General features: G+C 41.5%; 1 protein-coding gene across 2 annotated transcripts; it reads right to left on the bottom strand.

Moving 5' to 3' along the window:
- Positions 1-2121: 2121 nt before the first annotated feature.
- akap17a (A kinase (PRKA) anchor protein 17A) lies at positions 2122-9594 on the bottom strand. Of its 2 annotated transcripts, XM_037110729.1 has the most exons (8): positions 9437-9594; positions 8258-8608; positions 7866-8084; positions 7264-7476; positions 5405-5553; positions 4871-5111; positions 3735-3833; positions 2122-3512 (listed from the first exon to the last, which is right to left on the bottom strand). In XM_037110729.1, exons 2-8 carry the CDS (start codon positions 8597-8599, stop codon positions 2610-2612), a joined length of 2166 nt encoding a protein of 721 aa, XP_036966624.1. In that variant the 5' UTR covers positions 8600-8608; positions 9437-9594; the 3' UTR covers positions 2122-2609. The 2 variants fall into 2 exon arrangements, with proteins under 2 accessions (XP_036966624.1, XP_036966625.1); XM_037110730.1 differs by lacking the exon at positions 3735-3833.
- Positions 9595-11602: the final 2008 nt, after the last annotated feature.

Raw genomic sequence — 11602 nt, forward strand, 5'->3', positions numbered from 1 at the left:
AGTTGCTCGGATGACAGCTCCGTGATCTTTACATCATTCAGGAACTTTCTATGGACGTTATTTTGTTTTTGTATTTTTATTAAAAATGTAATTAATACTGACTACAGTGCAGTGCAAGAGAGGGATGAAGGAAAACTTCACCCAAAAGATCTAGTTCAGTGGAAAGTTAGGTGGTCCACAAAAAGTTTATTCACAACAAAAGTGTTCATAACAAGTGAAGTAGATGGGGACTTGTTTTAAAACATAAAAAAGAAAAAATGTGAAAATGAACATCTTTCTTAAAATAAATAAATAAATAAATAAAAAAATTTACAGTAGAGTGCAAGAGAGAGATAAAGGAAAAGTTCACCCAAAAAATATGATTCAGTGGAAAGTTAGGTGTTCATAAGTGTTCATAACAACTGAATTAGATGGGGACTTGTTTTAAAAGAGTCTCTGGGAGCCATAAATGATTTGAAACATCATTATTTACTCACTTTTTTTTTTTTTTTTTTAGCCAAGATCGTATCTAAATTAAAGATTAGTGGACCCTTGACTGTGCGTTGAGGTTGTAAATATTTATTTTTTTTCATATCACTTTGGTATCTCAGGGCTTCCGGAGTCTTGGATTACACTGAATGATGGAGCCTTTTTGTGTGTGTGTGTGATTTTAAATGGCAATATGAGCAGTGCATAAGGAGGTGCTGTAGTGCTGCAGAGGAGCCCTCTCCTATAAATCTTGTCCTCCTGATGTGAGAAAACATGTTTATTTTGTGCAAACGCTAACAAGCATCACATCACCATGATTTTAATAGGTTTTTCAATGAATAACAAAATGTTTCCTCCCAGTAATAATAAAACAAATACCAGTATGAGTTATTTAACCACTCTGTGCAGCCCTAGTATCAAGTATTGTACTTTTATACTGGTATTATATCAAGATCTAGGATTTTGGAACAGTAATGACCGTCTTCATCTTCAAACAATGCAGACAAATTTGTTTTCAATCTTTATTTCAACCATGTGAGTGCAAGACATGTTCCATTAGATCATGAGCATACAGTGCACAGGACAAAAGGGCTTTGCCATAACAAGACTGATACAGCAGAGTCAACAGAACTACTTGAAAGACGTCCCCAAAGCTGACGTACAGTTCAGAGAACAGTCAGAACAGTTACTAGTAAGACAAAAGAAATGAATGTTGCACCATGTTGTCTGATCCAAACATCCTATATTTTACTTGGTGCTGTGCTGGTATGACTTGAACCCCAGAACAATGATTAAACTAAAGCAGTCTTAAAGTCATCACTTGTAGTCGAGACTCACACGGAGCAATGAAAGACAGAGTGCACTGCTTGTTGAGTCAGGACCAACATCAAGTCTTCACATAACTCACACACTCCACAAAACACTTTCAAACAGAAAATCTTCAGAGATAAAAACTAAAACTAGTCATCGTGGAAATGCTCGGCTGAGCTCGACGATGAATCCGTTTGCAGGACTCGGTCGTATGTTTCTGAGCTGCTTGTCAGCAACTCAGCCAATACTGAAGAAGTAATCCAAGACATGTTTTTTCAGGCTGTCTGCAGGTCAGCCTAAATACAGAGGTATGTTTCTTGTAGTCAGTGGAAATTTCACATTTGCAAAGAAAAAAGAAAGCAGCCATTTATTTTTTGTCTGGTCCTCTACTTAAAAGTCTTCCACAACTGTGGCGGCTGTAACTGTCACTGCTACTGGATGCTTTTGTTTTCTAGGTGTGGATGAACAGGTTGGTGTCACATCAAAATAACAATCCCACCGTCATTCATGCACACAAGACAACTGGCCTGCATAAAATAAAGTCATCAACAGGTTTTTTTTGAGTACTCAGTAGGATCAGACTGGTGTGTTGATCTAAAATCCATTGGGTTTTGGATTAATAAACTCAAGCTGCAACGTGATGAAATCATTTTTCTAATTTTCAGACAAGAGGTTTAAAGGGGCACTACGCAGTTCTGGAGAAGAAATTCAAACTCCGAAATGTATTATTTACTACATCAATGAGTATTAAAAGAAAACTCAGAGGAAAATAAGGTCCCCAGAACACCGCTTGAAGTAAGAAATGTGGCAGGGTCCGCCACATATAAACAAAGTAAAACAGTATGAAGTTGTGTTGGCCTTTAAAGGTCAGTTTGTTTATTAAGTTTGTTCAGGCATAAAAATAAAAACAGTAAAAATGAAGATCTTTCTTAAAATTTCTTCCCCAAAACCACATGGTGCTCCTTTAATGTGGGCCAAATGTTGCATTCAATGTCTTTCACACATGACAAAGAGCAATATTCTAGAGTTTTATGCCACAAATTAACAGCTGTCAGGAGCTACAATCCAACAATATGAAATGTGAAAGAAAAAAACCCAAAGATTGTTTAAATCAACTCGATAGAATCAACTGCATCATTTACATGCCGTACACATACATAACACACTTTAAAATGTGATTTAAGGTAATTCTTCTGAGTTCCTTCAATGATTTTAATGTATTTCTTATCAACGTTTTTAAATATCTCGCATTGTGATGTAACTCAATAAACTGTATGTGCGAACCCGGGAGGGGGAATAAATCAACCAATAAACCGATCAGATTGATGAGGTCATCGTCGTCTGGAGTGACTCCTGTCTCTACTGTTGCTGTGTCTCCTGCACCTCCGGCTGTAATGACTGTGACTCCTCCTGTCTCTGCTCCTGTTGCTGCTCCTGGAGCTGCCCCTGCTGGGCCTGCGGTGACTGTGCCTGTGGCTCCTCCCCCTGCTGTGGCTCCTCCCGCTGCTGCTACGGCTCCTGTCCCGGCTGGAGCTCATACTCCTGCTGCAGTGGCTGCGCCTCCTTCTGCTGTGGTGACTGGAGCTACGCCTGTGACGACTGGAGCTCCTCCTGTGGTGGCTAGAGCTCCTTCTCCTCCTGCTGTGGCTGTGGGAGCGCCTCCTCCTCCCGTGGCTATAGGGGCTCCTCTCTCTGTGGGAGCGTTCCCGGTCCCTCGCTCGCTCCCTGCTGTGCCTGCTCTTCGCCCCCTCTTCCCTCCTTCCCTCCCGGTCTTTCTTCCTGTCCTCCCCTCCCCTCCTCTCCTCTCCTGCTCTGTTTCTACCCAAACTTTGGGAGTGAACGCTAGATTTGGACACCTGCTTCTCTTTGCTCTCAATGGCTTTGACTCCATTAACCCGGCCCAGGACCCCCAACATCACATCATTGACACCGGGATCAGAGGCCTCCTCACCAGGACCAGTGTGCTCCTCCTTGCCTGGAGGTCTTGAAGCCTTACTGCTGCCCTTCTTCAACAGATTACAAAGCAGTCTCTCCCTAAGCTCCTTCTCTCTGCGCTGGAGCTCCAGTGCACGCTCCTTCTCCACCTCCACCCTCCGGAGCTCCTCCTCCTGCTTGCGCCGGCAGGCCTCCAGCTGCTGAAGTCGAGCCAGTTCCTCCTTCTGCCGAGACTGCTCCTGCTTTTCCCGCTCCTCCCGTTCTGCCTTCTCCTTTTCTTGCTGCTGCTGCTTAATGGCCTGGAGGAGGAGATGGACACAATGTCAGTAATGAAACAACCCAGGCATATTAAAAGGCACCAAAGTATATCTGCCAATCCATCTTAGCATTTATTTTTTTATCCAATGTGAAACAACAATGCCATCCGTGATTGATTAAGAAGTAGCTTTCACTCTCCTGTCTACTGTCAAGAGAGAGTGTGAGACGCTCTCTGGTGTTGCCTCCCCTCTTGTAAAACGCACCTTGTAAGTGCACCTGGTTGTTGCGATGTTGTTCGGTGCACGTTGGTTGTGACTCACTTCATGTTTAACAACATGCTTCCTCCACATGCAGCTCACCTGCTGTTATAAGAACAGAACAACAACTCCATATCCATGGCTGACTTTATAAAACTTACTGCTGATGAAGAAAGCAGATAGCTTTGCTGGTAGAGAGAGAAAGAAAGGCTAGGCATGTCTCTGTGCCTGCATTAAGGTGGACAGTAAATGCAACACTATGTAATCTCTTTTGCGATTCTGAATAAAGTAGATTTTTGAGTCAAATACCCACAATGAGCAGCCCCTCCCCATCACACATACACTGTGGGGTGTGGGGAACACTGCTTTTTAAATCTACATTTAGCAATTTTCAAGATATTCCAGCAACTTACACACAGTAAATTATTCAAAATGATTATTTGCCTTCCTTTTTATGCTATGAACAAGAGATGATAAGAGAATCTGCCTGATGTGTGGCACACTGTATAAAGCTAAACAGATATGTTTTAGCGTCACCATTCCCGTGTGCACATGCTCTACTTATATCTTCTCTGTTATCAGATTTGTAACTCACAACGTAATGACAACTAAGACTCGTCAGCTTTATTCTTTTATTCATCAAAGTGAGGACTGATGAAACCACATCTAAAAGGTTACCCTCTTGTGAAACAGCAGGAAACACTTGCTGGGTTCTGTCCAAAGCTACCAAACCCACCTGTCTGCACATATTAAGCTCACCAACACCTCTGTTTTATCTTGTTCTCTTTAAAAACTGAAGTTGTGGTTTAAAGGCTGGCTATGTGCCAGACTACTTCCATGCTCATTTCTTGGAGTGTTGTCTTATTACTTAATGGACAAATATGTCCTTTAGAGATCAACCCCAACATGAACTCTAAAGAATAAAGTAAGCACAATAAAGAGTTAATCAGGCTTGTGAAGTGTCAAATATTAGAACCTATTATTTACATCTGATTTTAAAATTACCAGATAAAGTATAGCAGAGTTTTCCAAAGTAATAAAGTATCCAATGTGCAGACAGTTACCTCAGTGTTGGTGCATTACACCAGTATCTGTAAGGATGTGTGTGTGTGTATGTTGGTATCCTTGTGCACGTGTCGTACCTTGGCTCTAGCCAGCAGCTCAGCGATGAGCCGAATCGATTCCAGGTTGCGCTGAGCCAGCAGCAGCCTCCTCTCCTCCATGGCGATCTTCATCTGCAGCTTCTTCTGCTCCTCTTCCTGCTGTCGCCTCACTCTCTTCAGGTTCCTCCTCTCTTCTCTCTCCCGCAACTTTTGTTCTCGCTTCCGGATCCTCTCCTCCTTCCTCCTCTCCTTCTCCTCCTCTTCCTGCTCCCTCAGTTTCCTAGGGGAAAAAAAGTAAACCATCTTACATGAATATCTGTTGTTACAGGATGATTTTTTTGTTATCAACTCTTGTGAACAAGGCTTTGATGTAGTGTAGTGTGACTTCCACGGTGAGTGTAAAATTAAATTAACCACGCATGGATTGTTACTTGTTGTTGTTCTTTCCCATAAAATATTAATCTAGTAGTATAACACCAAGCACTGTTGGGTCAATGCCCTGATTCCCAGAGTTACATGAGTCCTTCGCCATCATAAACCAGCTCTCTATTCGTCTTTTGTGGTTGATCGTACCTCTCCTCCTCCTTACGTCGCTCCTCCTCTTCCTTCTCCCGTCGTTTCTGCTCCTCTCTCTGCCTCTCTAGCTCCTGTAACTTCAGCCTCTCCATGCTCCTCCTCTTCAGAGCCAACTCGCTCAAGTGTTTGCTGGTGTCGAAAGCCACCTGAGAAACACACAAGCGCAAAGACACAAAGCTTACAAAAAGTGCTCTCATGGTATACATAGTACTGAGTAAAACGTCTTGGTTTTCCTGCACAAATCTCTTTTCAAAGTGTTCCAATGGACAAGCATTCATGATGTATTTGTACTTCTTTGCATTGTGTTGTGGTAACTGCAGCATGTCCAGCAAAACCCAGACCAAAGTCATGTCAGCATGGATTATAAAATAATTCAAGTCTGATGTTTTGACCAAAAGGTTTAGAATATTTTGGCATAGCAGAGCATTCCTTCCAGTGAAGAACAGATGGTAGAAGATATTTATTACAGCAGCTTGATAGTGAAATTGTAAACAACAGTAATTAGTTAAATAATATAATGAGTTGCCTGTTGATTACCACTGTGCCTTGATTCAAACTGATCAACTAGGCATATGAGATTAATATCAATTTTCAAAATACTTTATGTCATGTGCAAGCAAAATTAAACCCTTCATGCTCAGGCAAGAACTGGTCAGATTATGAGATGCTCTCTCTTCATATATCTACCAACAGAAACAACCAAAACTTGCAACATTTTCTTGTGTTCCTCATTTCTTAAACAGGCCCTCATTATCTTCTTCTACTTTAATTTAGATTTCACAGTGAAGCTTTATTCTGTGGATTAAGAGTCCTGGCTCTCCCCTCCCCTCACTACCCTGGATATAACGATGACACAGCTTGAATTCTCATTCCACTAAAAGGTCTTAAAGCTGCTGCATGTCTCTGAACAACACAATGTAATTGCTCAAATCTGCCTATCCGCAACATTGCTTTAGAAGTTGCGATCGCTGGTGGCCTAACACACAAAACATATTTAATTTTATCACCTGTACCTGCAGCCCATGGATGCAGACCTTTGCAGGTAACATGGTGGTATTCTTGGTCTGTCTGGCCTCTGAGGTCATATAACAGATCTGCACGTGTCTAACATATGTACGCTGCTGTGGGGAAGGATTTTACAGTGGTTGAGAGACTGAGAAAATAATTTTAGCCACATCTTCACAACAGTGAATTAAACCGTACCAAGACATTAGAAAGTTATATCCCAGTACATGCTGTGCAGATTCCCTCAAGCTCTACCTTACAATAATTGTGTTGAGGCAAAAGTTATGCCTTGTTGAACCGCCGATATTTTTAGCTGGAGCCCCATGCGTGAGCCGCCCACTGTCAACACAGGATTCTCACTGAAATTAATTAGGCTTTTCCACAAATATGGTGCCACTCTTTTCTTTTGCAACATACTAGCTCCAATTTGCACTGACTTGCACAGCCTGCCAGGCTAGAACAGTGAATTTAACATCTGGAAAGTGAAGAAGAAAGAAACAGAGCTGCGTTCACCATTTACCTTACTAGGAGAAGAAATCTGTTTTACAAATTAATTTTCTAAAAAGCCTGCCTCGAGTTTGTACTGACCAGTTTCTCTATCTAGGATTGCCAAATTATGGCAACTCAGACAACCTAGTCCAACTGAATTATGAACACCAGGTTGTGAGCTTCAGAAATAGGAAGCATTTAAGAAATGGGTTATCAAATCATGTTGAGGTGCTTACGTTAAGGTAGGAAATACTTCAAAAGTTCAGTCGATATTTGGGTCAAGAAATAATTATCACTTCCCTGTTCTGTTCTTGTCACAACTATCAACATTGATGGTGAAGTGATTTGGGTGTCATCAGTACCTTGATGTTGCAGGCCACTGCCTTGCCATCGTCTCCTTTCAGCATCAGCTTCATGCTGCGCAGAGTGTCCATTGCCTTGGTGAAGCCACAGTACTCCTGGTACTGGACATAAGCCTCGAAGTTCAAATGCCCCCCAAAACTGAATGTGTTGAAGTTCTTGTCCAGCATCTCTTCACGGTACGGGTCCAGCATGGGGATGTCAACATTTCGCACCTACAAACAAAAAATAAATGGCAAATTGACAAAATCAAATATGTTATTTATTTCATTTTTTTCTTTATCTTTATATCAATGACATGGCAATATAATACGTGACTTTTGGTGATTACTTGCAATGCTTAGATTAACATTTTGATATAAGTTTAATAGTTAATGCTTTATAAAAAAAAAGCCCATACATGTCGAATACACCAGCTTTATAAGCAGGAACTACAGCTCTACACAACAGTAACCTTCCATCTCCCTCATTATGTCACTCACATCAGCTGTGTCTTACAATCTAGTGGGACATGACCTCATTTTAAACTACTAAATAAAATATTGTGAATCCCCTGTTCAAGTCAGCTTCCTCCCAAATATAGAAGAGCACAAGCATGTACTACCTTGCCAAATGTCTGGAAGACCGCAATAAGGACCTCTTCGGAGGGCCGGTCTGGGAACTGGCTGTCCTTCTGACTAAACCAGCGGCAGGGAAGTCCCTCTAGGTGGATGGTGTCAGGCCTCTCTCCCGGCACAGTCTCGTTCATGTCCTTGGCATCGCGGAAGAAGGAGTCCCAGTCGTGACGTGTGGGGAAGTCCACCTTGTTCTCTACCGCACGAACCTTTGGGACAGAGGGAAGAAAAAGGTTGATATAGATTCAAGTTACAGTATATTATATATTACAAGATAGAACAATGGAAACTTAACTTTGCAATCATTTTGGATGCTTGATTGCACCACATTATACTAGGAGGTGTTCCCAATAGTCATGATCCACTACAATGTGTGCCTTACCTTAAGTACGTCGGTAAATCCACTAAGTTTGATGCTCTTCCCATCCAGACGGCTCAGCAGGCTCTTGACTACCGTCTTGTTTTCCACCTCGCCCTCAAAGCGAATGAAGTCCATGGTGCTCTTGGAAATTCGCAGGGCTGAAAACTGCTCAGGAGTGACCATGGCCTTTACCCTCTCCATCACCTCCCAGTTGGAGATGCTCTTGCCTGGAAGCTTGAGCTGGGGCAGAGCCACGCTGATAGTCATTTTGGCAATGGGCTTGAGGTACAGGTTGTACTCGGAGGAGAGGCACACTGCCTCTGTAGTGTCATGGACGATGGTGGTCATTGTTGCTGAAGCCATGATGGGAAGCTGGAGGAAGGTTGGAGGGACAGCACAGACTGTTAGCACTTGTTAACTGTGAAATTGAAATAACCCTGAATTAGGACTAGTTCTGGTGCTTTAACTTAGGTTAATCATATACTGTTTTACAGTTTAATGTTGCACTGATGATTGGCAAATACAATAGAAAACATTGCTAACCGTATCTATCCTAGCTGAGCCCTCCAACTGGCAACTGAGCTATCCTTCAATTTCAGAATAAACCACCCAAAAGCTTGGTTCGCCTGTTATCATCATTTATACAAACGTAAACTTCCTCTGAAAACAGATTTACCTTTACAAGCTTCAAACAACTAGCTAGCTAGCGTTAGCGTGACTAGCTTAGCTGTTGCGGTAGCATTAGGGGTCAATTATTTATGTTGGCTCCATTAACCAAGACTAATTCCGAGCTCTGGAAATGCATTTTATTATCTGTTTGTGTCAACACTCTGAGAGCAAGCGTTACGAAACTTTGTATGCAAAGACGTACAAGCTAACTGTAACGTTACTAGCTTAACGCTAGCTGTAAAGTTTAGCTAGCTTTAGTCATTCAAAAGAGGCAAACCCGAGGACTTTCTAAAACGGACATCTAGCGTTAATATCACAGACTATATTGTCCAAACTATTAACGAATAAGCGCAAACCGTTTATAACCGTCTTATAAAAACGGCTAACATTAGTGCTAATTGAAGTTAGCTGTCGGCTAGCGTAGGTTAGCCTGAAGTGTCCTGTAACTCTCTCGCTGTAGCTTTCAAACAAGATCGGCGATATGACATGACGTTATACTACATTACTACAGTAAATCTAACCGCTACTCACCTAACATCAGTTAGCTTCCGGAGAAAAAAAAACAACAACACACGTATTGTGTTGATTTGTGAAGAGCCAGATTCTGTGGAGAATAATGAGAGAGAAAAGCCAAACTATATGTCACTTCCGCATTCAGTGACCTCTGACCTTAAAAGGAACCAACGTACAGCAGCAATATGGCGACGTCATTCAAAACAGTGACACCACGTGGAACATGTGGTAAAGTGTCGCCAATCATCAATACATTTGGTTATAGACAATGCCAGAATGCAACTAAGTACATTTACCTCACTACATTTTGGAGGCAAATATGGTACATTTCATTCCACAAGCTATTTAATAGCTGTAGATAATAATTAATTTGCTAAATATAAATTATCAATTAATAAATAAGGACATATTTATATTGGTTAAAGGGGCTCTATGTCGTTTTGGAGAAGATTTTCAATATTCACAGGATTATTAAGTAAATGAGACAAACTCAGAAATACATATTATATATATTATATATAAATACATTCATTTCAATTCTGACAAACCAACAGTAACAGTATGTTTACACAACAGTATTGCTAATTTTACTGAAGTGAAACATCTAAATACTTCATCACTGGTTTCAAGTCAAATGACCAGTTGAATGGAGGTCAACCGTGTGTAGTCAAAGGCTATTTTTCAATAAAAGACACCTGTATCTGCAAACAACTATTTTGTATATAATATGTCACATTCATTTTGATGATTTTGTTGAAATATTACTTCACTTTGACCTTGAAAGGTCTTATCTGTCAATTAGTATACCAATAAGTCACAATGTATATGCTTTGATTCAGCATTATAAAGCAACATAACATGCTTTTATTGCCACTCTATGTCATGGAGCAACCTACATCCATTTGACTGTGCACATTTGTTCTAAGATGTCCATGGCACAGTTAGTCAAAAGTCACTCTTTGTTTGAAAGTCATCATCGCTGTGGTAACAGTTCAGGGAGAGGGCGAGTGATGGGGATAGATTGGACTTGGATTAGTCCAACTGCGGAGGCCCCAGGCAAAAAAGTTGGCACACTTTCCCTGAAAAGATGGCAGAGGAATTTACATAATAGGCATTACTCCCCTCAGTTTGTATGTAGGTCAGTAGCTGCAGTCAGACAGGCTCTCTACTCCATCCCGATCAGCAGTCGTCTACCAGATAGCCCGCCTAAGGCAATGGACTCCGAAATCTAACAGCCCAGTAAAAGGCACATCACTTCACTGACCTCTATAAATCTGGCTTTGACTCGTAGATGAGCGCAAAAACAGAGATCAGAAGAAAAACATCAAAAGAGCTGTCGCTGGCTCGAGAGCTTTTACAGTTACACAAGCAGCACATTTGTGATTATAATGAGCGTGCACATGTAATCCTGCTTTTATGTGGCTGATTTGTTCTGGTAAACATGAAGCGGACGACAAGACCCAGCAACAGGGAGCTGGAGGAACATCAGTGCCATGAGATGAGCGTCAGGGCTGCGGTTATCTGTTGAGTGCCAGGCACTGAGTCTGTTTGGCTGCAAATATACTATATCCTGTCACACATATGATGGCTTAACTTTCACAAACATTTTATACTCATTTAAATCTTTGGGGATAACAGCTCAACTACATTCCTAATATATAAAATGACAACTTATTTTCCTCTGTCACTTCCTCTAATGTGTAACATGCTGATAAAACCTGGGAAAATCATATCTACACTTTGTGAACTTTAATTCAATATGTTTTCCTCAAATGTCAACCCGAATTTCAACCCAGAAGACAGTCAATATCACTGAGTCTCACTGATCTTGCAAAGATGTTCTGTCTTTCTGATAGAAGTACACACGCACACACACACACACATACAACAGGTGCAGAATGAGGACCGGTTGTCAATATATTGGATGCAGTGTTACACTGGCAGCTTGTGTACAGGAAGCTGTGGATATACTGTAGATGCTGGACCAAAGCTGGCAGAGGGGGTCATCAGATCATCAATTATTCAGCACCACCAGACAAGGACAATCAGTCGGTGTCAGCAGGACTGGCAGACATAATGTCCGGGCTTCATTCGGAGCTCTGACTGGTTGAATTTGACCCCGCTGTTCACTGCATTATTCACCATGACAGCTCTGATCACCATGTGGTCCGTTTGTACACTGAC

Source organism: Acanthopagrus latus, chromosome 9 (genome assembly GCF_904848185.1).
Source record: "Acanthopagrus latus isolate v.2019 chromosome 9, fAcaLat1.1, whole genome shotgun sequence".
Taxonomy (NCBI): domain Eukaryota; kingdom Metazoa; phylum Chordata; class Actinopteri; order Spariformes; family Sparidae; genus Acanthopagrus; species Acanthopagrus latus.

Coding starts and splice junctions, on each gene's coding strand:
- akap17a (XM_037110729.1), bottom strand. CDS start 8,599: ATGGCTTCAGCAACAATGACCACCATCGTCCATGACACTACAGAGGCA. Junction 5,112..5,404: donor CGACGTAAGGAGGAGGAGAG/GTACGATCAACC, acceptor TTTTTCCCCTAG/GAAACTGAGGGAGCAGGAAG. Junction 3,834..4,870: donor AGCTGCTGGCTAGAGCCAAG/GTACGACACGTG, acceptor TTCTTATAACAG/CAGGTGAGCTGCATGTGGAG.